Below are 27839 nucleotides of genomic sequence, written 5' to 3'. Positions count from 1 at the left end.
ACAGTGGCAATATCTAATATCAAGGAAGAGGACAGATTCTATCCTTTCTCTCTCCCACCACTGGCTCAGCGGTTCATTGGCAATTCATTCAATGTCCCGGAAACCTCCCAGCCTGCTGTTTCAGCCACGGAGTGCCGAGTTGCCAAAGTGGCCACTGCAGGTACAGCCACTGTCAAGAACCGGTGGGCAGCTAGAATTCTTCCTTCAGTGCTGCCTCCATGCCTGCCACCAGTCTTTGACATTGACTACAAACTGCCAGGGGCGGCAGTAGAGGGAACCAACAAGTGTCCAGTTGCCAGTGAAACAACCAATGATGTGTCCACTCAACTCAAAGAGGACATGGCAGCTGATCAAAGCCCTCCTGACCCTGCAGCACTGCCTCCAAGCTCGCCATGTATCCGTGACTCTGAACACAAACTGACCAAGGAGGAAAAAGAGGACGCCACCGAGTCCTCCGTTGCCACAGAGATGACTGTAGGCACATCCATTGTCCAGGGAGAGGACCTGGATAAAAGCCCTGATCCAAGGCTGCCTCCAAGCTTGTCACACATGGACAATGACCATAAGCAGCCAGAGGAGACGAAAGAGGGCGCCACTGAGTGCTCAGTCGCCGCAAAGGCATCAGTTGCTAATAGAGAGGATCCATCAGCAGCTACAGGTCTTCCCTCAGTGCTGCCTTCATGTCTGCCACTTGTCTTTGACAATGACTACAAACGGCCAGAGGATGCAGTAGAGGGTACCAGCAAGTGTCCAGTTGTCAGTGAAGCAGCCGCTTCCGTGTCCACTGTCCTCGAAGAGGAGTTTTTGGCTGATAAAAGTCCTCCTGCACCCGCAGCTCTGCTTCTAAGGCTGCCCTGCACCCACAACATTGACCACAAACAGCCAGAGGAGACCGTTGAGAACACCACAGAGTGCTCAGTTGACACAGAGGCAAGTGCAGTTACATCCACTGTCAAGAGAGAGGAACTGACCGGTGATAAATGCCCTGTCCTTGCACTTCCTCCAAGCCTGGCATGCATCCATGACAAGGACCACAAGCAGCCAGATCAGAAAGTGAAGGGGACTAGTAAAGAGGTGGATCTCTGCACTCACGCTCACCAGCTGGACCCAGATGCTGAATTAACTCTGGCAACCCGCAATGATGAGCTGCCCACCCCTCTGATCTGCGTGGTCACTAAGACGCCTGTTAGAGTGGGAGCCTCCATATGCAGGTCAGAGGATGATGATGAACCCAGGCCCTGGACCCTGGAAGAGGCAATGGTAGGTGTCCTGTTTTACACTACTACTTTACAGGGTTGGGGGTCAGTTCCATTTCAATTCAAAGCTTTGTAGAGAATTTGAATTTTAGAGTACTTCCTGAATTGACCGGAATTGACTGGAATTGACCCCAACCCTGCTGCTCTTTGCTCATAGTATAAAACATCACCCCTTACTAGGGTTAACATTTGTATTACTTTTAGTATGGACTCAGGAAGTACATCTATGGGTATTGTAAAATCTAATGGGGTGCCCCATGAGGCCATCATTGTATGTTGATTACTCAAATGTGTATTGAATGTGCAACACTGAAACAATACTACATCTAGAGTCAATGTCTTCCTGTTAGGATTGTTGGATAAGACTTGAAATTGAGAGTGAAGAGAGGAGCGTCAAGGATGTGAGCCCGAGGGAGGGATTGAAGAGTGAGGTGGACTGTGCCCATTCCAAGTGCTCCAATGGGAAGGTTTCATCAGAGAGAGCAGAGACCATTCTGGGAAGAGTGGGCTTTCTGGTCATGAACCACATGCAGAAAATCCCGTGTTTGAAGATGGAGGAAAAAGAGAAAAATAAGAAGTTGAAAGATGACAAGAAAGAGAGAAAGGAGATGAAACACAAGCAGGAGGAGCAAAAAAAGAGGGAGGAGAAAGACATGAAGGAGAGAGAGAAAGAGCAGAAGAAAGTCATGAAGGCTGAGAAGAAGAGGGAGAAGTTAGAACAGAAAAAGAGAGAGAAGGAAAGAAAAGAGAAGGAAAAGGCAGAGAAAAAGAGGTTAGAGGGGCTGATGAAGATACATAATGACATGATGAAAGACAGGATTAAGAAAGAGAAGAAGTGTTCTGAGGAGCTGAAAAAGAGAGAGAAAGCTCAAGCTGAGTTCCTGGAGATGGAGCGAAAGATTCAAGAAAAGGAGGAGAAGAAGAGAGAAAAGATGAGGAAAGAGGAGAGGAAGAGACTGGAGAAGAAGAAAGAGGGAGCCAGCTGGAGGTGGAACTGAGAGGGTGATAGAAGAGCAGGGAAGGGATGAAAGCTTGAAAATGGATGAGTAGACTGGGTAATAGAGAGAGAGCAGGGAGGGATACTGTATTTTTGCATGCACTGAAAAAACAAAGAATAAAAAGAGAATACAATTTTTTTCACTCTGTTTGATTTTTGTTAAGTCATACTGCATAACACAGTATAAACACTAAGCACTCCTACATCTTGAAAGTATTGGATAGATGTACAGGGAGATATAGGTGTAATATGGCAAACATAGCCTATCAGAGGGAATGCTAGAGCATTCAGTGCTCTAGCATATACTTATATTACCAGTGCTTATACCGTTGGGATAGATAGAGAAAATTCTAAAACAAATCTCATAAGCTGTCATCCATGGTCAAATAAACTTCTGTCGTCTGGGGTAATGCAGGTGTTGATGACCTCAAGAGACTACAGATAGCACAATAAAAGGCAGCAAGAATGGTTCTCCAATGTGGTTATGAGATGTCCTCCATAGAATTACATAATGCACTTGAATGGCCAACTTTCTAGGAAATGCTGAAGATATATATATTCATTTTCATAAAATGTACTGAAAGACCAACCGCTATATATGATGACCTGTATATGGTCATAGACAACTCGTAAAGGTCATAGGAATTTGGATCTGTGTATGTGTCCTTTTCTTTTTTACCTTGCTGTTGTTTTGTTTTTATTTGTTATATATTATTTTTACATTTCATAAAAAATGTAATCATTACAAAAACATTTCATTTTAATTTAAATTTAGTAACATACTGTATCATTCATATAAATAGTATTATTTGTCTAATCATATTTTTTCCATTGAAGCTTACTATTTTGTAGTATGATGTATGACTGACATGAGTGTAGTCAAAGGGAGAGAGATAAGGGTAACAATGAAGACTTACTCCATCACATTTGCTAAGTAATGAGTGGAAGTGTACAATGCCCTCCTGAATTATTGGAACCCTAGGTAAATAAGAACAAGAAATTCTGTGAAAACATGTCATTGTTGTCTATCAGCTTGATCTTACACTCAAAATATCATATGAGTCTAACCTTCAATTGAGTTAAAATTGTTGAAAGAAAAAAATATTTTATTAAAAAACAGGCGTGTCACAATTATTGGCTCTCCTAGAAATTCTTATGAACAAAATATAATTGATGTATATTCTGATTAAGATTTTACTATTTAAAATAGGTGGTCATCCAAGACTTCCTGTTTCACTGGGGTATAAATGAGGTGACACACAAGCTAAACTCCCTTAGTCATCCATCAACATAGAAAAGGTCAAAGAACAAACAAATGAAATGAGACAAAAGATTGTTAAACTTAAAAAAAAAATACCCATCTCCACTATTAGGGCAATAATTAAGAAATGTAAAACAACTGGAGCTGTGATGAACCTTCCTGGAAGAGGACGCAAGTGTATTTTGCCCCCACGCACAGTGAGAAGGATGGTTCAAGTGGCAACAAAAATCTCCAAGGATCACAGTTGGAGAATTGCAGAATTTGGTTACATCTTGGTGTCATCAAGTCTCCAAAACTACAATTAGACAAGTTATTTGGAAGGGTTGCCAGAAGAAAGCCTCTGCTGTCACCAAACCACAAACGTAAGCAGCTGGAGTTTGCTAAATATCATTAGAACTATGATTGGAATCAGGTTCTATGATCTGATGACACTAAAATATAGATTTTTGGCAACAAACACCAGAGGTGGGTTTGGCGTAAAAAGTGCCATGGCCATGCAGAAAATAACCTAATCCACACTCTTTTACTTCCAAATGCCATGGGAACCTTGTTAGGTTATATGGCATCATGGACCCCATCAAGTACCAGGAGATTTTAGGTCAAAACTTGTGCCAGGAAGCTAAAACTGGGTCATTGTTGAATCTTCCAGCTGGACAACGATCCAAAGAATAGCTCAAAATCCACACGAAAATGGTTCACTGACCATAGAATCAAGCTTTTGCAATGGCCACCCCAGTCCCCGGACATAAACCCCATTGAAAAACTGTGGGGTGAGTCCACAAGAGGAGAGTCCACAAGCAAGGACCAAGGACTCTGAAGGATCTGGAGAGTGTTTGTATAGAGGAATGGTCTCAAATCCCTTCCCTTCCTATGTGTTCTCCCACCTCATCAAACATTATAGGAGATGACTCCGAGCTGTTATCTTGGTAAAGGGAGGGTGCACAAAGTACTAAATGCAGGGGTGACAATTATTGTGAATAAAATAATTATTTCTTGATTATTTTTTTCTTTGAAGAATTTTAACTCAGTTAAAGGTTAGATTCATATGATATTTTGAGTGTAAGATCAAGCTGATAAACAACAATGACATTTTTTCACAACCTTTTTTGTTCATATTAAAGACATATATACATAAGGTGCCGATAATTCAGGAGGGCACTGTATGAGTTCCTATTTCTACAGTTGATCATACTTTCTTAAAATTATGTATTCGTCTAGGAAATCCCAGACCTAGGGCAATGGAACATTGTTAACATTGTGGGAGGTAGGCAACCCAATCTTGTCTGCCTAGGGATTAATTTATTATCAAATTCAGAAAATGAACTGCTGATAAAATAAAAGCTTGCCTTTGTTATGATTTGTTTTGTTATACCCAGATATCATGCATAGACCAGTGGCCATTGAAATGTTATATAATAAATCAAAATATTATTCTAAAGTTTTAGGAGAGTTTTTATCAGATATAAGGTTTTATTGTGAAGGTTCAAAACCAGAAATAACATTTTTGTGTTGCACCTCCCCAGAACTGTGTTTTCAGCCAAACGGTCCTGACCTCCCACTAGTTCTTACGTACAAGGTTCCTAACTATCTGTCCTGATGTAAACAATTGATTGACCAACAATCTTGACGTTGTAGCTTCATCTGCCCTTGCACTTTGTGACAGATAGCTATATTTGCGACATAGGACACGAATAGAGACACTTGCATCCAACAACGTTCCCAAATTGGTTGTTAGCAGACGTTATCCAAAGTAATGTTAGCTAGCTATAGCCACATCTTGTATTTTTCAGTGGTTGACGTGTAACGTTAGTAGCTAATAATAGCCCATGTCATAACAAGTCTGATCTAAAGTTGCAGTGCTGTTGTATTCAAGGAAAACGTCGTCCATCTAATGACAATGGTGCACATTCTTAGAAGCTAAGAAAAGCACAAACGCGACTGATCTACAGTGACAGGTTCAGTATGTTAATGAAAGTAGGTTAACAAGGGGAAGCATTGCATTGTTGCATGGCACTAGCTTACTGTATTGTGTGTGTGTGTTTGTGTTTAAACCATTAGATTGTGGTTAGATTTACACAATTAGATTGTGTAGTTATATGATTGGTTTTAGTTCTGCAGGAATACTTTGTCAAACTTAAAGTCAGTGCATGTAAAACATCCAAATAATACACTTTGCAATTTAACTAAGTATCCCTCTCCATCCACTCTAGGCATCCGCTCTCTCCCCAGCCATGGCTGGTCTCCCCCACAGAAGGTTGAGTCTTGAGGACTGCTCTCAGGTGGCTGAGTCCCCTCAGCACTGCCTCACCTCCAGCCGTGGTCAGAACTTTACCCCCAGGCTTCAGCAGCGGCCTGTTCCAAACACCCAGGCCCGGGTCTTGTGGCGTCTGCTGTCGGGAGCTCCATGCTGTGGGAGAGAGACCCACCCCGTCCCCCGCAGCTGCCCCAGAGAGGAGGCCTTTCTCCAGGGTAACTCCAGAGGACCTGGCCTTCTTCAGCAAGATAATACCAGGCAGGACCATCACTGACCCAGATATACTGGATGCCAGTTGATGTGGACTGGCTCAAGTCCGTGAGAGGTGAGAAACAAAGGGAGGGAGTGAGTGAGAGAAACAAATAGTACAAACAAATATGAAAATGTATGCACTCATTACTGTAAGTTGCTGTGGATAAGAGTGTCTGCTAAATAACTAAAATGTAGAAAGATCGGTCAGAGGGAGATTGTGGAGGAAAGAGCTTGCTATCTTTGTCTCCTCTGTAGGGTTGTTAGGAACTGTTTATGTACTTGTTATTGTTGTATTGAGTCGATGTGTTGATCTCCTCTCTCTGTCTGTGCAGGTTTCAGTGAGGTTCTGCTGAGGCCCCAGACTACAGAGGAAGTTTCTCAGATCCTTGGGTATTATTCTCCAGTCTTCTAGTGTAGTGTGTGTGCAACACTACTGTTGCAGTGTTACATGACTGGTAGCAGGCAGTGTACCTGTGTTATAGTGTTGTGTATCCTGGCAGCGAGTCCTCAGGGTGGTAACACAGGGCTGGTGGAAGACAGTGTTTCTGTCTATGATGAGATCATCCTCTCTACCGCTCTCATGAACAACATCCTCAACTTCGACTCTGTCTCTGGTCAGTATCGTCTGTAACTCTAGGGTTACTGTCAGTATTCATTGGTCAGTTACACGTCAAATTTCCTGTTCCAATTCTCAAAGTTTTGCCCTAGTGTTTTACAGTCCAATCCAGTTGAGTCTCTCTCTCTCTCTCCTGATCGCGCTTTGTCGGCAGTGCACGGTTGAAAGTCAATATTTACGAGTTCACAGAGATCACATTCACAGTATACCCTGCATATGTCTGCTCAATCGGAAAATACCTTTAATCAAATCAAATGTATTTATATAGCCCTTCCTAAAATATAACCCTTCCTAAAACCCAGCCTAAAACCCCAAACAGCAAGCAATGCAGGTGTAGAAGCACGGTGGCTAGGAAAAACTCCCTAGAAAGGCCAAAACCTAGTGGTGCATTGTCCAAATCTGCGATCGGATTGAATCCCGGCCCTAGTGAACTACCTCTGATACTCAACTCCAACCTGCACTGATGAGGCCACAGTAGACCTGTCTGATTAGGGGGCTAACCGTGGCCATAGTTCTCTCATTGTACAAGTGTCTGATCAACTTCTAATGTAAGCATAATCTGTGTAAATTCATTGTAAATAGAGCTGATTATATTTTTTTACGTAATCAATTTATTTACCACCAGAATTGAAGACAGCAGATGGTGTTTGGTAACAGTGCAGATAGTTTAATTACATGTAATTTTAAAAAATTACAGCAACAAAATAAGCTCATTTTGTGAATGAATACGGAATCTCTAAAACTAGATGTACGGTTGGTTCTTTTTATGTAAATAATTGTGCATGCTCATTTTCCAAAAGGGACCCATAGATGCCCAATTCCAAACTGACCCCTAACCCCTACACTATAAGCAATATGGTGGTACCTCCACCTTGCCCTCTGATGTTTAAAGCTCAGTGGAGTTTTCCTTTTTCGATCTTGTTCTGAGGGGAGAATAAATGTGATTAGTTGGATGTAGGCAGAGTTTGCAGCTACAGGTGAATGGCAAATAAAAAAAGGTTTGTTAGGTGGTAAAACATGTTTTATTTTACCTTTATTTAAGGTAGCTTAGTGGTTAGAGCATTGGACTAGTAACCGGAAGGTTGCTAGTTCGAATCCCTGAGCTGACAAGGTATATATCTGTTGTTCTGCCCCTGAACAAGGCAGTTAACCCACTGTTCCTAGGCCGTCATTGTAAATAAGAATTTGTTCTTAAAAACCTCTTGGCGCACAGATCCCTTTAGCGGGATCATTTTCGTAAACATCCGCAGAATTGCAGAGGGCCAAATGTAAAAAAATATATAAAAATATTTGATTTCATGAAATCACAAGTGCAATATACCAAAACACAGTTTAGCTTGTTGTTAATCCACCTGTCGTGTCAGATTTTGAAAATATGCTTTACAGCGAAAGCAATCCAAGCGTTTGTGTGAGTTTATCGATCACTAGACAAACATTACAAACAGCTAGCAGCAATTTAGATTGGTCACAAAAGTCAGAAAAGCAATAAAATTAATCGCTTACCTTTGATGATCTTCGGATGTTTGCACTCACGAGACTCCCAGTTACACAATAAATGTTCCTTTTGTTCGATAAAGATTATTTTTATATCCAAAAACCTCCATTTGGTTGGCGCGTTATGTTCAGTAATCCACAGGCTCAGGCAGGTCATGAAGGGCAGACGAAAATTCCAAATAGTATCCGTAGAGTTCATAGAAACATGTCGAATGTTTTTTATAATCAATCCTCAGGTTGTTTTTAACATAAATAATCGATCATATTTCAACCGGACGGTAAACTATTCAATACAAGAGAGAAAGAAAATGTTGAGCTACCACTTTCGCGCGCATGAACTAATCGAAGGACATCTGGCAGTCCACTGACGCGATTTGATAAATCTCACTCATTTTTCAGAATAAAAGCTTGAAACTATGTCTAAAGACTGTTCACACCCTGTGCAAGACATAGGAAAAGGAATATGGTTGATATCCCTTTAAATGGAGGAAAGGCAGGCAATGGAACAGGGATTTTTCAAAATAAGAGGCACTTCCGGGTTGGATTTCCTCAGGTTTTCGTCTGCAAAATCAGTTCTGTTATACTCACAGACAATATTCTGACCGATTTGGAAACTTTAGAGTGTTTTCTATCCTAATCTGTCAATTATATGCATATTCTAGCATCTGGGCCTGAGAAATAGGTAGCTTACTTTGGTAACGTTATTTTTCCAAACATAGAAATACTGCCCTCTAGCTTCAAGAGGTTATTAACTGACTTGCCTAGTTAAATAAAACATATTTAAAACATGATATTTAAATAAAACATATTTTAAAAATCAGTTAAGAACAAATTCTTATTTACAATGACGGCCAAACCCGGTCTGTGGTGACGCCTCTAGCACTGAGATGCCGTGCCTTAGGCCGCTGCGGTAGAGTGTACAAAATTAGTTTCGACACACAAGGGCACTGGTTCGAATCCCAGTGTGGTTTCAGTTCTCTAACCCAACATATTTAACCAATCACATTCCCAAATCTACTGTCATTCTGACAGACTGACTGAACAGCTTTATATATGTGCGGTAAAAAGACTGGTGCCTCCCCCTAGTGGCGCAATGGACTAGGTACAGGGACCAGAAGGTCGCCTTCTGATCTTGTTGATGCCCTGATGTTCAAATCTCAGTGTGGATGTTTTCTAACCCCATTCACATTTCTTGCTTTAACGTAACCAATCACATTTGTTAGCTGCCCTCCGAATAAGGGCTGGATAAATTCCCTATTGTGGTAGATCCGCGTTAAAATGTAAAGGTAATTTCCGATTGAGCCGACATATGCAGCGTTTACCGCATTGTCTTTCTTCAGATAGGGAGACGATTCGGCATGCACTGATATTGGTTGAGGGACGAGCGTCGCCGAGGACTGACGCCATCTGACGTGAGACAATGGCGTTTACCGTGAATACAGTCTCCGAAAACTCAGGAACGTTGTCTTTAAATTTCAATCGAGCTAAAACATGGATCTTCCGCGATACGGATCTAATCCAGCCCCTAGAAATACACCAATCTGCCCTCTCTTGACCTCCTATAGTAGGTAGAAGTTGCCTGATACAGGGTCTGATATGTCATCCCCGTAGTGGTTAAAGTTAGGATGTGGGTAGTATGGTAATCTGATTTATAGATCTGTGGTTAGGGGAAACTTCTTCCTGGAACCTTAATTGAGCGACACCTGGTTAGCTTCAGTACCAGTGTGAAAACAGATCACTTTACAGTTCTGAATCTTATCTGGGGCTCAACTTTAAAAACCTTGGTACTAGTACAACCCTATTACAAAGACATGTATTTTCCAGACACTGTTCCTTACAAACTTAAGTTCAGGATTCAATCTAATCAAAGCAGTTACACCTCTGACCCCCAAAACGAGCAATGTCTTTTTCAGCTAACCAGGCTACTACGGGTCGGGTTTAATCCTGGCCTTTTCCTGTAAAACATTCTCTCAAAAGGAACGATTCTGTTTCCTATGCATTGGCGAACCTGTCCACTAATCCTGATCAGGTAACTTAAGGTCCTGGGGTGAGCAGAATCATAAGGTGCACGTGATTAAACTTGCCTGACACTCCTGCAGTTCCGTTTCTAAGTGGTCACTTAGGGCCTATGGATCCCCCCCAGAAAAGGAACTCAGCCGGGTCTCAACTTATTATTGAGAGTAAGAATAGTAGAATATACCAGCTGAAATTTAAAAATGTGGTTGTGCAACAGCAGTTTCTCTTATGTCAGTCACTCAATTAACTATGTCAGCTAACAATGTTTAGATTGGTAGCTAGTCTAGCCAGCTATCTTAACTTGTAGTAATCATGGCCAAATACCAGGGTCCCTGACCTCCAAGGGGGCCTCATTGATTTTGTTAGTCATTCTCACTCATATCACATTAACATGACATGTCATTTCAATGTGTAGAATTACAGGAAATTAGCTTTATAACTGCAAAAATATCTCCACCCCATGGCAAAATTTGTCAATGTTTACGTTTTTTTCTCTGCCCCCAAACTTCTGAGGTTCAATGCAGCCGTTTTTATGTCAATATCAAATCATTTCTGGGTAACATTTAAGGCATACTATGGTATTTTTGCAATAAGACTCTTTTTTTTTGTGTCATTTAGCAGACACTTATCCAGAGCGACTTACAGTCGTGAGTGCATACAATTTCATACCTTTTCTACTTCCCCATAGTCAGATGAACTCGTGGATACCATTTGTCTCTACGTGTAGTTTGAAGGAAGTTATTAACTGGCCTTAGCGCAATTGCTAACTAGAGTTAGCACATGCTAGTAGATACCTTAGACTAGTTACCATTGGCTCACAAGACTACCTCCAACTGACTTCATACAGGATGCAGAGACATACAAATGGTATGCAGTTCATCTAACTCTGGGGAAAGAGATAAAGGGCTTCATTGCTAAAATACGGAAGTATACCTTTAAGTACCTGTGATTGTTTTCAATTAAAATTGTCAAAAATAAACAAAAATAGCTTCTTAGCAAGAGTCATTTCTAAGGCAAAAAACTTTACTAGCACTGTCTGGGAGTGGAAAACTAAAAATGTTATTGGCAGAGAGGTTTGGAACTCTTTCTTCTTGGTCTATTAACTAATTTACCACATGGTGATGTCACCATGGAAGGCCGAAACTTCCTCCCACCAAAACAGGCCGAAATTCCAAACAGCTACTACACTAAAAGGGCATTATCATAATTTTCACAGTATTATTCCAACCTCCTACTGTGGAAATATATAGAACACAGTAAAATCACGTTTAAAAAAACTCTCTCCGCCGTAAAGAGGGGGCCCACAACCAAAGCCGGCCCTGCACTCTGGGTAGGCAGAGTTTTTAGCTTTTGAAACCAGTCAATTGGCCCCAAGGAGAAAACTGCCAACATGGCGCGGGTATGAGCTAAATCAAGAGCACTGGGTGGAATTCTACAAAGCATACAACACTGAATCAGTATGTGGTTCCTATGTTTATAACTGTAATGCATTCACAGCTCACAATTCAAAGCATGTGGAGGCATGTCTCCTGACTTCCTCTGTAAATACACAATGTCTTACTAGCCAAAAAAACTGCATTTACATGGGTACATAAAGTTTCCTTGTAATGTAATCAGTTTTCCCTTACCAAGACCAACTCCCAAACATAACATTACAAATCATCATAGTCCCACCCTACACATAAAGCACATTACATAAATATTTTACTATAGAGTTCACAACCACAGCGTTCATTTGATCCTATTGGCTCTGTTCCTGTGTAACTGAACTCAATATTGTGTGTGTGTTCGTTCATGTGTGTACCTACATTGGAATACACATCTGATTGTCTGAGTAGAGCAGCATAATATGATTGGCTGAACATTGAAACCACAAATGGGCAGAAGTGCGTGTGTGCGTGCGTGTGTGTAGAGGGTCTGAGCCCCTGACCCCTGCAGCGTGCACAGGCCTTTAAAGCAGGGTAAGGCTACGGTAACACCATCTCACACTGAGTGACCAGCTAGTTCAGTTCAGCATTCAGCCAATAAGGAAAACAACATTCATGTTCAGTAGCAGCAGCTGTGTCCATCTGATCTGGCATCTCTACTCCCCTGCCTTCTTTCCATCTCTCCTCTGGCAGTCGTCCTCCTTTCCTCTCCTCACGACTTCTTTCCTTTCTCCAGGGAGCTATGGATCTTGTTCAGGGTCTTTTTGATGCGCAGGGCTGTGAGGCGAGCCGAGGGGTTCTGGTACCAACACTCCTTCATCAGTTTCACCAGGGCAGACAGGGTCTAGAGAGAGAGAGAGAGGGTGGGAGAGAGAGAGAGAGGGTGGGAGAGAGAGAGAGAGAGAGAGGGTGGGAGAGAGAGGGAGGAGGGTGGGAGAGAGAGGGGGAGAGAGAGGGAGAGGAGAGGGGGGGAGAGAGAGAGAGAGAGGGTGGGAGAGAGAGAGAGGGTGGGAGAGAGAGAGGGGGTGGGAGAGAGAGAGAGGGTGGGAGAGAGAGAGGGGGTGGGAGAGAGAGAGAGAGAGAGAGAGAGTGTGGGGGAGAGAGAGGGTGGGAATGAGAGAGAGAGAGGGTGAGAGAGAGGAGAGAGAGAGAGAGGGTGGGGGGGAGAGAGAGGGGAACAGAGAAAGAGGAGAGGGGGAGAGATGGAGAGGGTCATTGTAAGTTGATATACAAAAAGATAGGGTTTGAAACACATAAACCTGAGAACAGATGACCTTAATTTAGTGTTACCGTTAAGGTCATGGTACCAGTGTGTGTGGTCATTTAACGGTAAAAGTAGTGGTCATACTCACAGGGTCGGAGAACCAGCGGTTGGGGATGAATGGTCGTTGTTGTTCCACACACACCACCTTCCTCATGTCCTCGAAGCTGGGGTCGTTAGGCACCTGGTCATAGAACGGAGGCTTGTACTCCTCCACAATACCTGATCACAGGGGTAAGAGGACATCTAGTGTTAGGGTCAAGGGTTACAGGGGCTGGGTGAAGGAAAGGGGACGAGGAGAGGAAGCCACTTGACGTCAGAGGTTCCTGAACTATTTGAGGTAATAAAAACATTATTAGTCCTCACCGTTGCTGTAGGTTCTACTAGCGATCTCCCACAGCACCAGACCGAAGGCCCAGATGTCCACTCTCTTATAGGCATCAAAACAGTCTGTCTGGATGGACTCATCCAACACCTCAGGAGCCATGTAGCGCTTGGTGCCCACCTTGGGGTTGTTTCCTACATCCAGCTGGTTGTCTGACTGGGAGTGGGTTACCGCCAGGCCTGTAGGGAACAGGGAGAGAGGAGAGAAACTGGTCAGTACTGGCACAAAATGGCTACTCTGTGACTGTGGGTGCCCTGTTTTTTTCTTATATGGCTCTGCGTCTATCAATCTCTGACATTTCTTTCACACTGGATTTAAGTACCGAAGCTAATTAGTAGCATGTAAAGACAGACACTCAGACACACACACTACTGACCCAGATCAGCTATACAACAGCGTAGCTCCTTGGTCACCAGTATATTCTTGCTCTTCAGGTCTCGGTGAGCGATGGCCGGCTTCCCCTCGGTGCCGAAGATCTCCGTGTGCAGGTGCACCAAACCGCACGCCACCGACGTCGCCATCGCTAGGCCCTCCCCCGTCTCCACGGGAACCCTCTGGAGGTAGTCGTAGAGCGAGCCGTTGTCATGGTAATGTGTGATAAGCCAGAGCTGGGTGCTGGAGTTCCGAGACGTCATATCTGACGCCATGAAGCCTGGAAGGAAACCGAGAGGTCAAATATCTTAACTAATAACTATTATTTTAATATTACCATCAGGGTTCTCCCCAGGAATTTTTAACAGGGTGCTGCTAAGTACGGCGGGAGATTTTTTGAACACCTGTAATGGTCTTACAGGCCATTCGGAAAGTATTCAGATCCCTTGACCTTTTCCACATTTTGTTACGTTACAGCCTTATTCTAAATTAGATTAAACTATTTTTCCCCCCTCAATCTACACACAATACCCCATAACGACAAAGCGAAAACTGGTTAAGACACTTTTGCAAATGTATTAATAAAGAGAATTATATACATACAGTGGGGAGAACAAGTATTTGATACACTGCCGATTTTGCAGGTTTTCCTACTTACAAAGCATGTAGAGGTCTGTAATTTTTATCATAGGTACACTTCAACTATGAGAGACGGAATCTAAAACAAAAATCCAGAAAATCACATTGTATGATTTTTAAGTAATTAATTTGCATTTTATTGCATGACATAAGTATTTGATACATCAGAAAAGCAGAACTTAATATTTGGTACAGAAACCTTTGTTTGCAATTACAGAGATCATACGTTTCCTGTAGTTCTTGACTAGGTTTGCACACACTGCAGCAGGGATTTTGGCCCACTCCTCCCTACAGATCTTCTCCAGATCCTTCAGGTTTCGGGGCTGTCGCTGGGCAATACGGACTTTCAGCTCCCTCCAAAGATTTTCTATTGGGTTCAGGTCTGGAGACTGGCTAGGCCACTCCAGGACCTTGAGATGCTTCTTACGGAGCCACTCCTTGGTTGCCATGGCTGTGTGCTTCGTGTCGTTGTCATGCTGGAAGACCCAGCCACGACCCATCTTCAATGCTCTTACTGAGGGAAGGAGGTTGTTGGCCAAGATCTCGCGATACATGGCCCCATCCATCCTCCCCTCAATACGGTGCAGTCGTCCTGTCCCCTTTGCAGAAAAGCATCCCCAAAGAATGATGTTTCCACCTCCATGCTTCACGGTTGGGATGGTGTTCTTGGGGTTGTACTCATCCTTCTTCTTCTTCCAAACACGGCGAGTGGAGTTTAGACCAAAAAGCTCTATTTTTGTCTCATCAGACCACATGACCTTCTCCCATTCCTCCTCTGGATCATCCAGATGGTCATTGGCAAACTTCAGACGGGCCTGGACATGCGCTGGCTTGAGCAGGGGGACCTTGCGTACACTGCAGGATTTTAATCCATGACGGCGTAGTGTGTTACTAATGGTTTTCTTTGAGACTGTGGTCCCAGCTCTCTTCAGGTCATTGACCAGGTCCTGCCGGGTAGTTCTGGGCTGATCCCTCACCTTCCTCATGATCATTGATGCCCCACGAGGTGAGATCTTGCATGGAACCCCAGACCGAGGGTGATTGACCGTCATCTTCAACTTCTTCCATTTTCTAATAATTGCGCCAACAGTTGTTGCCTTCTCCCCAAGCTGCTTGCCTATTGTCCTGTAGCCCATCCCAGCCTTGTGCAGGTCTACAATTTTATCCCTGATGTCCTTACACAGCTCTCTGGTCTTGGCCATTGTGGAGAGGTTGGAATCTGTTTGATTGTGTGTGGACAGGTGTCTTTTATACAGGTAACGAGTTCAAACAGGTGCAGTTAATACAGGTAATGAGTGGAGAACAGGAGGGCTTCTTAAAGAAAAACTAACAGGTCTGTGAGAGCCGGAATTCTTACTGGTTGGTAGGTGATCAAATACTTATGTCATGCAATAAAATGCAAATTAATTATTTAAAAATCATACAATGTGATTTTCTGGATTTTTGTTTTAGATTCCGTCTCTCACAGTTGAAGTGTACCTATGATAAAAATTACAGACCTCTACATGCTTTGTAAGTAGGAAAACCTGCAAAATCGGCAGTGTATCAAATACTTGTTCTCCCCACTGTACGTATTCAGACCCTTTGCTATGAGACTCGAAATTGAGTTGAAGTGCATCCTGTTTCCATTGATCATCCTTGAGATGATTCTACAACTTTATTGGAGTCCACCTGTGGTAAATTCAATTGACTGGACATTATTTGGAAAGGCACACACATGTAAGGTCACACAGTTGACAGAGCATGTTAGAGCAAAATGTTAGAGCAAGAACCTGATGGTCACTCTGACAGAGCTCCAGAGTTCCTCTGTGGAAATGGGAGAACCTTCCAGAAGGTCAACCATCTCTGCAGCACTCCACCAATCAGGCCGTTATGGTAGAGTGGCCAGATGGAAGCCGCTCCTCAGTAAAAGGCACATGACAGCCCACTTGGAGTTTCTCAAAAGGCACCTAAAGGACTCTGACCATGAGAAACAAGATAATCTGGTCTGATGAAACCAAGATTGAACTCTTTGGCCTGAATGCCAAGCGTCACGTCTGGAGGAAACCTGGCACCATCCTTACGGTGAAGCATGGTGGTGGCAACATCATACTGTGGGGATGTTTTTCAGTGGCGGAGACTAGTCAGGATTGAGGGAAAGATGAATGGAGCAAAGTACAGAGATCCTTGATGAAAACCTGCTCAGGACCTTAGACTGGGGGGCGAAGGTTCACCTTCCAACAGGACAACGACCCTAAGCACACAGCCAAGACAACACAGGAATGGCTTCGGAACAAGTCTCTGAATGTCCTTGAGTGGCCCAGCCAGAGCCCGGACTTGAACCTGATCTAACATTTCTGGAGAGACCTGAAAATAGCTGTGCAGCGACGCTCCCCATCCAACCTAACAGAGCTTGAGAGGATCTGCAGAGAAGAATGGGAGAAACTCCGCAAATACAGGTTTGCCAAGCTTGTAGCATCATACCCAAGAAGACTCGAGGCTGTAATCGCTGCCAAAGGTGCTTCAACAAAGTACTGAGTAAAGGGCCTGAAAACCTATGTAAACGTGATATATATATATATTTTTTTGTGCAAACATTTCAACAAACCCGTTTTTTCTTCGTCATTATGGGGTATTGTGTGTAGATTGAGGGGGGAAAACGATTTAATCCATTTTAGAATTAGGCTGTAAAGTAACAATGTTGAAAAGGTCAAGGGGTCTGAATACTTTCCGAAGGCACTGTATATGATAACACCACCGCTCTTACATTATTTGAGAACCCTGACCATTATTAAATATTATTTGAATATTACCATTTCATATCATAACATTGTTCGATATGCTGTTGTGTGCTTGTGTCCAATAAAGCGTGTTGGAGCTGGATGTGGGTTAGAGAGAGAGATGGACTCCTACTCACCCAGTATGTTCTCATGTCTCAGTAGCACTGTGTTGTAGATCTCAGTCTCTCTGAACCATGACCTCTCGTCTCGGGAGGAGAAGATTTTCACAGCCACGTTCTCCCCCTGCCACTGACCCCTCCAGACCTCTCCATAACGCCCCTTACCTAAAGACATGGGGAGAGAGACCTCATTTGTTACAAAACATTTACATTTATATTATGTGTTTGTCTGTTATATGTGTTGTGATTCTATGAATCTACACACTCCAGCAGGCTGATCTAATTGTTGCCTTTCTACGTACCTACACACTCCATCAGGCTGATCTAATTGTTGCGTTTCTACACACCTACACACTCCATCAGGCTGATCTGTCTGGCCACAGTTCTCTGGACCAGGAAAGGCAGGCCTGAACCACTGCCTGACGTACAGGAGTGGTCCAACAGCTCCTAGAGAGAGAAGTGGGGGAGAGCGAGGTCATCAGGGTTCTCTCTATAAAATATTTGCAAACAAACTCATACAAGTCTTTTCTTCTTACAGCCAAAGTGCTGTCCCCAACAGAGGTGATGAGTCCGTCAATCGCATCTTGTTCTGGGTCAAACTCCTGTAGTCTCTGTAGCCTGCCGTGGTGCAGCCTCCTGCAGCCCAACACAGATAGGACTGACAGGAGGGTTAGGATCACTACTGGACCCAATACAAACAGGGCCAGAGTCTCCACACGATACCTCACAGGCTCTTCTTCTGGAGCTGGAGGGAGAAAGGCGGAAGAGAGAGAGAGAAAATGTTACATCACTATAACTGGACCCAGCATGCCATGAAATAAGCCAAAGTCTTTGCTTTTCTTAAAAGTAGTTTAAGGGGTGCAGTTCCCACCTGTAGTGAGGAGGGGCAGTAGTGAGCTGGCGGTGGCGTTGCGGTTGCACATGAAGCTGGAGCAGCAGAGCAGGGCATGGCTGAGGGAGGAGGCCGTAGAACAGATCAAACGGGTCTTCTCTGATCCCTGCAGGCAGCCCCGTGTTACTACGGCCCCATGGCTACTGACCGCCACCGACGAGTAGCACTGAGAGCCCTCGCACTGGGGGGAGTTGAGGCAGCCACTGCCCTCACACACACACAGCAACTGGCCATCTAATAGAGAGAGAGAAGAAGGGGAGAGAGTTAACACACATGCAAAACAAATGGCCATATGAGAGAGAGCGGTAGATATACTTCATGTCTACCTTCGGCCAATGTCTGCAGGGTCTGTAGCAGCAGGAACAGAAAGACACAACGACCCATTTGGTTCACTGCACTGTAGGGGAGAGGGAGACGGTCAGCTCTCAGAACAGGGCTGGTCACAGTCATTTTATTTCCTCTCTTTAAGGGACACTGTCTTTTGTCTCAATTGATCGATCCTCTGCAGCGTGTGTGAGTGAATTAAACTGGGCTGCAACTCGCAATGTTGACAGGGAAAAATACATAGCCACACTATGATGTTGTCTTAGGTCTCTTTTGGTAGTGTTGTGGTGTCTCTCTTGTCGTGATGTGTGTTTGGTCCTATATTTTTATTCCCAGCCCCCGTCCCCGCAGGAGGCCTTTTGTCTTTTGGTAGGCCATCATTGTAAATAAGAATTTGTTCTTAACGGAATTGCCTAGTTAAATAAAGGTTAAATAAAACATTTAAAAATAAACAATGTGCAGAATATAAAGGGCAGAATGTAAGACCAACATCAGACCATGGATTGGGTCAATTTAATTTAGAGAGGAATTGAAACTGAATTGAAATTGCTACTCACTCTCTGAATAGACTGAATTGCATTGGAACTGACCCAAACCTGGTCAGATATGGGCTTACTACTCGCAGGTCTTACTTGTAGTGGTCCAGTTGGGATGCTCGGCTGTGCCTTAGGGCTCAGACATAGCCCGTCTGGCCTCTACAAATCTCCGGAGGGGACAGGAGAGAAGCGCAAACAGTAGCAGGATTCAGTTAGGCACATTCTCATATCAGGTAGCCATCATACATGCATTACTGTTTATTTTATAGCCAAGTTTCTCAACTGCACAATGTACAGTCGGGGCCAAACGTTTTGAGAATGACACAAATATTAATTTTCACAAAGTCTGCTGCCTCAGTTTGTATGATGGCAATTTGCATATACTCCAGAATGTTATGAAGAGTGATCAGATGAACTGCAATTAATTGCAGTCCCCTCTTTGCCATGCGAATGAACTGAATCCCTCCAAAAAAATTCCACTGCATTTCAGCCCTGCCACAAAAGGACCAGCTGACATGTCAGCTCTGTCATGCTGATTGAGTTCGAATAACAGACTGGAAGCTTCAAAAGGAGGGTGGTGCTTGGAATCATTGTTCTTCCTCTGTCAACCATAGTTACCTGCAAGGAAACACGTGCTGTCATTATTGCTTTGCACAAAAAGGACTTCACAGGCAAGGATATTGCTGCCAGTAAGATTGCACCTAAATCAACCATTTATCGGATCATCAAGAACTTCAAGGAGAGCGGTTCAATTGTTGTGAAGAAGGCTTCAGGGCGCCCAAGAAAGTCCAGCAAGCGCCAGGACCGTCTCCTAAAGTTGATTCACCAGCAGTACAGAGCTTGCTCAGGAATGGCAGCAGGCAGGTGTGAGAGCATCTGCACGCACAGTGAGGCAAAGACTTTTGGAGGATGGCCTGGTGTCAAGAAGGGCAGCAAAGATGCCACTTCTCGCCAGGAAAAACATCAGGGACAGACTGATATTCTGCAAAAGGTACATGGATTGGACTGCTGAGGACTGGGGTAAAGTCATTTTCTCTGATGAATCCCCTTTCCGATTGTTTGGGGCATCCGGAAAAAAGCTTGTACGGAGAAGACAAGGTGAGCGCTACCATCAATCCTGTGTCATGCCAACAGTAAAGCATCCTGAGACCATTCATGTGTGGGGTTGCTTCTCAGCCAAGGGAGTGGGCTCACTCACAATTTTGCCTAAGAACACAGCCATGAATAAAGAATGGTACCAACACTTGCTCCGAGAGCAACTTCTCCCAACCATCCAGGAACAGTTTGATGACGAACAATGCCTTTTCCAGCACGATGGAGCACCTTGCCATAAGGCAAACGTGATAACTAAGTGGCTCGGGGAACAAAACATCGATATTTTGGGTCCATGGACAGGAAACTCCCCATACCTTAATCCCATTGAGAACTTCTGGTCAATCCTCAAGAGGCGGGTGGACAATCAAAAACCCACAAATTCTGACAAACTCCAAGCATTGATTATGCAAGAATGGGCTGCCATCAGTCAGGATGTGGCCCAGAAGTTAATTGACAGCATGCCAGGGCGGATTGCAGAGGTCTTGAAAAAGAAGGGTCAACACTGCAAATATTGACTTTGCATCAACTTCATGTAATTGTCAATAAAAGCCTTTGACACTTATGAAATGCTTGTAGTTATACTTCAGTATTCCATAGCAACATCTGACAAAAATATCTAAAGACATTGAAGCAGCAAACTTTGTGGAAATTAATATTTGTGTCATTCTCAAAACTTTTGGCCACGACTGTACAACACATTAATGATGTGATGTACATCAGTCTAGGAAGTACAAAACCAGCACTGTAGTAAAGTTACTGGTTTGACTCCATAAACCATAAAACACGTATAGCTAGTTAGACAATAACGTTAGCTACCTAGTGAAAATGTTCTAGATAGCTAGTTGGCTAGACATGATTTGCCAAGGGAGTGGGCTCACTCACTCACTCCTTCATGCCCTGGAAGGTTTAGCGAAAGCTAACTGGCTAGCAATCAGTCTCCACACGTCTGTTCTCCTCGGCCATCTATCTAGCTACTGTTCGCTAACGCAGGCAGACAACTTGGCTAGCCAACTGGCTAGTTAGTTATACCATGGCATTGTTGAATACTCCTTTCTTATTGGCTTGAAGGGCATTCTAGAGCGTGCATTATGTAAGGGATAATCAAAGAGTTCTATGGAAAATAATGAACGGTGAAGGTGTGTTCCACGACGCGCTAGAGGAGACTACGACGCAACGCAGAGTGCCTAAATACAGCCCTTAGCCGCTGTATATTGATTATATACCACAAACCCCCAAGGTGCTTTATTGCTATTATAAACTGGTTAACGCAATTAGAGCAGTAAAAATAATTTGTCATACCCGTGGTATATGGTCTGATATACCACGGCTGTCAGCCAATCAGTGTTCAGGGCTCAAAACACCCAGTTTATAAAGGGCATTATAACCTGGGTGGTTCGAGCCCTGAATGCTGATTGGCTGACATCCGTGGTATATCAGACCATGTACCATGGGTATGACAAATTATTTTTACTGCTCTAATTACATTGTTAAAACTTCTCTAGGGTAGAGGGCACTATTTTCACCTGCGGATGAAAAGCGTGCCCAAAGTAAACTGCCTGCTGCTCAGGCCCAGAAGCTAAGATATGCATATATTTAGTAGATTTGGATAGAAAACACTCTAAAGTTTCCAAAACTGTTAAAATAATGTCTGTGTGTATAACAGAACTGATTTGGCAGGCGAAAACCTTAGAAAAATCCATCCAGGAAGTAGGATCTTTTTATTTTTGTGGTTTTCTATTCAATGCCATTACAATATCCATTTACTTAAGACTCAAATTGCAGTTCCTATGCCTTCCACTAGATGTCAACAGTCTTTAGAAATTGTTTCAGGCTTGTATTCTAAAAAATGAGGGAGTAAGACCAGTCTGAATGACTGGACCCTATAGTGTCACAGAGCTTTTTCATGCGCAATCCCGAGAGCGCGCCTTAATTGTTTACCTTTTATATTGACGACGTTATTGTCCGGTTGAAATATTATTGATTATTTAGGCTAAAAACAACCTGAGGATTGAATATAAACATCGTTTGACATGTTTCTATGAAATTTACGGATACAATTTGGACCAATTTTTGGTCTGCCTGTTGTGACTGCGTTTGAGCCTGTGGATTACTGAAAAAAACGCGCAAACAAAACGGAGGTTTTTGGATATAAAGAGAGACTTTATCGAACACAACAAACATTTATTGAGTAAATTAATGTCTTCTGAGTGCAACCATATGAAGATCATCAAAGGTAAGTGATTAATTCTATCCCTATTTCTGACTTGTGTAACTCTTCTACTTGGCTGGTTACTGTTTGTAATGATTTGTCTGCTGGGCGATGTTCTCAGATAATTGCATGGAATGCTTTCGCAAGCCTTTTGGAAATCTGACACCGTGGTTGGATTCACACGAAGTTCATCTTTAAACCTATGTATAACACTTTTTTATAATCAGTATTTCTGTTTTTGAATTTGGCGCTCTGCAATTTCACTGGATTTTGGTCAGATGGGACACTACCGTCCTATGTACCCTAGAGGTTAACATATTTCTAGCGGCAAACGTGTTAAATTATAACCATGGTATGAAAGGGATAATCAACTCGGGGCTCAATGAGTTCTCTGGAAAATAATGCAACTCCATGGAAGGTCAGTTCCACACCTTCTACGTCGTTCATTATTGAAATTGAGCTCAGGTGCATCCTGTTTCCATTGATCATCCTTGATGTTTCTACAACTTAATTGGAGTTCACCTATGTTAAATTAAACTGATTGGACAGGAGTTGGAAAGGCACACCAGTCTATATAAGGTCCCACAGTTGACAGAGCAAAAACCAAGCCATGAGATAGAAGGAATTGTCTGTAGAGTTCCAAGACAGGACTGTGTCGAGGCACAGATCTGGGGAAGGGTACCGAAACATTTCTGCAGCATTGAAGGTCCCCAAGAACACAGTGGCCACCATCATTCTTAAATGGAAGAAGTTTGGAACCACCAATACTCTTCATAGAGCTGGCCATACTGAGCAATCAGGGGAGCAGGACCTTGGTCAGGGAGGTGACCAAGAACCCGATGGTCACTCTGACAGAGCTCCAGAGTTCCTATGTGGAGATAGTAGAACCTTCCAGAAGGACAACCATCTCTGCAGCACTTCACCAATCAGGCCTTTATGGTAGTGGCCAGATGGAAGCCACTCGTCAGTAAAAAGGCACATGACAGCCCGTTTGGAGTTTGCCAAAAGGCACCTAATGGGAAACAAGATTCTCTTGTCTGATGAAACCAAAATTGAACTCTTTGGCCTGAATGCCAAGCGTCACAGCTGGAGGAAATCTGGCACCATCCCTACGGTGAAGCTTGGTGGTGGCAGCATCATGCTGTGGGGATGTTTTTCAGCAGATCGAGGGAAAGATGAACATAGCAAAGTACAGAGATGCTTAATGAAAACCTGCTCAGGACCTCAGACTGGGGCGAAGGTTCACCTTCCAACAGGACAACGGCCCTAAGTACACAGCCAAGACAACGCAGGAGTGGCTTCGGGACAAATCTCTGAATATCCTTGAGCGGCCAAGCCAGAGCCTGGACTTGAACCTGATCTAACATCTCTGGAGAGACCTGAAAATAGCTGTGAGGCGACGCTCCCCATCCAACCTGACAGAGCTTGAGAGGATCAGCAGAGAAGAATGAGAGAAACTCCCCAAATACAGGTGTGCCAAGCTTGTAGCTAAGACTCGAGGCTGTAATCACTGCCAAAGGTGCTTCAGCAAAGTCCTGAGTAAAGGGTCTGAATACTTATGTTACTTCTATACATTTGCAAAAATCTAAAATCCAGTTTTTCCTTTGGCTTCGTCATTATTGGGTATTTTGTGTAGATGGGGGGGGGTACAATTTAATTCATTTTAGAATAAGACTAACGTAACAAAATGTGGAAAAAGTAAAGGGGCCTATACTTTCCGAATGCACTGTATTATTGTATCAACTTCTAGTTACCCAACGTTTACTTACGGTTTTATTAGTTTGCAATTCACTAAAAGCTGTTGTAAATTTAGCTACGCTAACGTTGAACCAGTTTACTTGTTCTAGCTCAGCTTCGTTAGCATGCCCTTAGCTGGCTAGTAGCAGCTATCTCCCCAAAAGCTTGCGAAATGGTGCTTACCTGGGCTTAATTAACTGATTTAGGTAGGGCTACTCCAAATTAGCGTGCTAGTTAGTACAGTTGCTTTTACTGTAGAAAGGCTGAACGAACCGACCACCACCCACAGGCTTCTTGTTGGGTCGTGCAGTTCTAGCGCAACAACATGACGTCACAACGTTCCCATTATAATGCATTGTGGGTACCCCAGTCCTCCAAACCATTTTGGGGTTTTCTCCAGTACAACGTTATTTTTGTTTTGGTGATTTTGTACCCAAATCTCATGTAATTCATTGAAGCATTTACAATGAGTCTGTCTGATGTAGCACAAGTCTGCAGGAGGCAGACAGCCAGGTAGCTAGACAGGTGAAGGCAAGTTCACACAAGTTTTTTTTTTTCTCATTGCCTTGAACTCCTTCTTTCTCAGCTTTTGTGGTCCTTTGACCTCGTCCTTTCCCTTCTGTGTTTACAGAAGGCAGATATGAAACATTCTGGATAGGTGGAGAAGCAGTATGGTGTAACCTTCCCTTTGCCTAGAATGCTCGGTAGACCTTCGCCATAATGCTTAGATCCAGCCTACATGGATGAGATATGACAATGGTCAGTCACACCTATCATAAACTCTGGGATGAAGTTTCCCCTAGGTACAGAACTAGGATCAGCGTCCCCTCCCCGATCATAATCATTAGTTGGAATAATGCAAAACTGACCCAAGAACATATTTTAAGGGCAACTTCACTCTACTCCCATATCACAAGTCTAGGGGCGTTAACCTCTGAGCAACGGCTAAACTCCAAACCTGACCTCCCCTCATAGCCTACTACCGTAATGCACTACCCTCCCTTCCCAAAATATACACCCATTCACTCCGTGTCTGCTCTACACTACAGCAATTGTTCTAGAAGTGCTCTGATAGATTCTGATTATATTACAAGTTTGTGTCTTTTACCACATAGTTCTGTACCTATTCACAAACAAACTGTACTGAGACATGAGATCACTGCAGTTGCAGACTTCTCACAGTCTCCTGCAACATCGATTGAACTGAACTGTTACGTGTTGAAACTTATCTGATAAAATGTTATTTTTTTATCGGAACGTCCTTATGGCTTTATTAATTTTCCACTGAGTATGACGTGTCTCTTGTACACGTACTGCTTAACTGAGCTGTGTGTATATAAGGAGGGGGTCTGAGCCTCATAAAGTGCATCATATATGAAGAGGTATTGTTTCAGAATGAGGGGTGCTGTAGCTCTGCTTGTGTTGCTGTTCTGTCTGGGGCATGGACTCGGGAGGAGAGTGGAGGGTGTTCTGTCTGTCTGTCTGGGGCATGGACTCAGGAGGAGAGTGGAGGGGTCAGAGAGAGTGGCATCACTCAAAAGGGTCACAGTGCAGGGAGAGAGGGCCAAATGACTTGCGCTTCAGAGACAACCAACGAACAGATGACCACCTCACCTGACATATGGACTGAGATGAAGGAGCTGAGAGACATGGTGCACAACCTGGGAACCATTGTAGTGGAGCAGAGTGAGAAGTTGAGGAACATGGAGGTCGGAGTGACAGCCAGTGAGGCTGAGGCAAAGGAGCAGAGAAACACAGTGACTGATCTTAGGGTGGAGCTGATGTACCCAAGAATAAAGTGGAGAAAGAGAATGCAGGTCATTTAAGCTTATTATGTATTGCTTTACAGTCAAGAGTCAACTAAAGTTACATTTGATTAATTGTCAGTGAGAGTGGAAATAATGAACATTTAACATTCTGGGTGGACATTTATTTCAGTTTAGTTTGTAAGGCACTTATGTACTTAGGCCTTATTACGCCAAGAGGCACATAAGGTCTCAACAATGTCCCACCATATTTCCTGTACTGGGATTTTTCAGACCCCTCGTTCCACAATCAGAAGCAAGGTCAACATGAACTGTTTTTCATATTTCTAGCATTCTAGACCTGACAGCTGGATTGAGTGGCAGTAAGAGCCAGGTGGAGGAGCTGCAGACAGAATGCAGGTAATTCTCTATATTGCTTATATGAATGATCATGATTATTTCTCACCTGTTTCACAAACTTCAATAGCTTATGTTTCCATCATTTTAGCCCAAGCAGCTGAACTATCAGCAATTGGGGACAGAGTGACAGCCAGTGAGCCTGAGAATGCAGGAAATAAGTAAGAGTGATTTACTGGTTGTTTAAAAAGGGATAGTTCACCTAAATGACAGAAATACTTGAATATGGCCTTGTAATAATTCTATGGAATATGTGGTATCTTGCAGGTATGTTTACGTAATGTATATTATAAGTGCTACTGTACTTAGCCTTACTGTTCATAGAAAGTGCATTATACATAAGAGTAGTCATGGAGTAGTCCTGACTTTTTCATGATTGTTCAGCCCTGGAGACCAGACTGAGTACTAGTGAGAGCCAGGTGGAGGAGCTGAAGAGAGCAACTGCAGTTAAAACAGATGATCGCCTTGACATCCGCGTCAAGCATACACACGTCTAGCAAAACATTAGCTTGTCACTCTGAGAGCCACAGTTGCGTCTTCGATCTTAGAAGGGTGATGTCACAGTTCAGTTTAAACTCTACAACACGCACACAATTGAAAATGTAACAGTTGATTCGCCTGCTCTGTTCAGTTTTGAATCTATCCAAACACCACAAAGCTTCTCTACTCTCTCCTAGTTTGGCTGTATTCAGCTCCCCCCCCTACGCCCTGATAGTTCCCATCTGCCACAGTAGAAGAGTTCTATCATGTGGTGACATTTCTCTCCCTGAGATCTCACTCAAAGCTCTTGCTCCAACATTTAGCATTGTGTTGTTTCACTCTGCAACACTGATTCATACACAGACGCTTATTAACGTTTAATCTTTTGCCAGAGGGTGTAATGCAGTTTTCACTGTGGACTTGAGAATACTAGAAGTACAGTATGTCATTCAATCTGTATGTTATCTTTCCTGTGTTCGCAGACAGGCCAAATGTGGCCTTCTCTGCTGGTTTGACTGATTCAGGAACTGTTGCACCCTTTGTTGCTGAAACCACACTGGTATACACCAAAATCTTCACAAGGCCTACAACCCAGCTACAGGTAATCTACTTTCACTGATCTCTGGCCTGATTTTAAACCAACCCTTTGTCCCTTTTTGAAAGCCCCTTGCAAATGTGATATGTGTTTGTCGCTCTTTAGTCTTGCGTGGTCATCCTTCGTAGGCCTGGGCATCTGAGGCCAGTTGGTGTTATGGCCGTTAGGCTAGGAGGTTAAGTAGTCTGGCACTTACTGTAGCGACAAAGTTATAACTTTTCTTGTATAGCTATCGGGTGTCAATGGCATTCTGTTGATTTGTGATTTTTGTTGCCAAAAGAGAACATGAGAAATGGAAAGCGTTGATTCCTCTTTACTCTCCTCTGATACAGGTGTCTTCACAGCACCAGTGAGAGGACTCTACTACATCAGCTTCACTGCCATGAGTGTCCAGACCTCGTTTTACATGTATAAGAATGGACAGAAAATCATGTATAGTCAGGGATATAATGCTGGCAGTTATGAGACACTGTCTAATGGAGTCAGTATAGCGCTAGAGGGAGATGTGGTGTACATGCGCATCCCTGCAACAGGCTCTATGATAACTCAAATAATCACATCTTCAGTGGCTTCCTGCTCTTCACTGTGTGAGAACATAATGAACGCTGTAATGGTCTCTAGTGAAGAGTGTATGTCAGGGCCTTTTGAAGCCAAAATGGCTCCCGTATTAATAAATGCATCAATAAAAGCAGAATTTTTTA

General features: G+C 43.4%; 1 protein-coding gene and 2 long non-coding RNA genes across 3 annotated transcripts; 2 read left to right on the top strand and 1 right to left on the bottom strand.

The window, feature by feature from the left end:
• Positions 1 to 5074: 5074 nt before the first annotated feature.
• On the top strand, positions 5075 to 11087 carry LOC139532337 (uncharacterized). Its single transcript, XR_011666541.1, has 3 exons — positions 5075 to 5488; positions 5725 to 6093; positions 6353 to 11087. It is a non-coding gene; the product is annotated as an uncharacterized lncRNA (long non-coding RNA).
• Positions 11088 to 11600: 513 nt separating this feature from the next.
• On the bottom strand, positions 11601 to 24211 carry LOC139532334 (activin receptor type-1-like). The gene is made up of 11 exons (XM_071329801.1): positions 24085 to 24211; positions 18957 to 19019; positions 18327 to 18397; positions 17980 to 18234; positions 17645 to 17853; positions 17456 to 17555; positions 17127 to 17273; positions 13596 to 13871; positions 13201 to 13398; positions 12926 to 13056; positions 11601 to 12417 (listed from the first exon to the last, which is right to left on the bottom strand). Exons 3-11 carry the CDS (start codon positions 18382 to 18384, stop codon positions 12286 to 12288), a joined length of 1506 nt encoding a protein of 501 aa, XP_071185902.1. The 5' UTR covers positions 18385 to 18397; positions 18957 to 19019; positions 24085 to 24211; the 3' UTR covers positions 11601 to 12285.
• Positions 24212 to 24349: 138 nt separating this feature from the next.
• On the top strand, positions 24350 to 27839 carry LOC139532336 (uncharacterized). Its single transcript, XR_011666540.1, has 4 exons — positions 24350 to 26066; positions 26155 to 26224; positions 27026 to 27144; positions 27471 to 27839. It is a non-coding gene; the product is annotated as an uncharacterized lncRNA (long non-coding RNA).

Source organism: Salvelinus alpinus, chromosome 10 (assembly GCF_045679555.1).
Source record: "Salvelinus alpinus chromosome 10, SLU_Salpinus.1, whole genome shotgun sequence".
NCBI classification, from domain to species: domain Eukaryota; kingdom Metazoa; phylum Chordata; class Actinopteri; order Salmoniformes; family Salmonidae; genus Salvelinus; species Salvelinus alpinus.
Note: the sequence above shows the minus strand (reverse complement) of the source record. Positions and strands in the feature narration are given on the sequence as shown.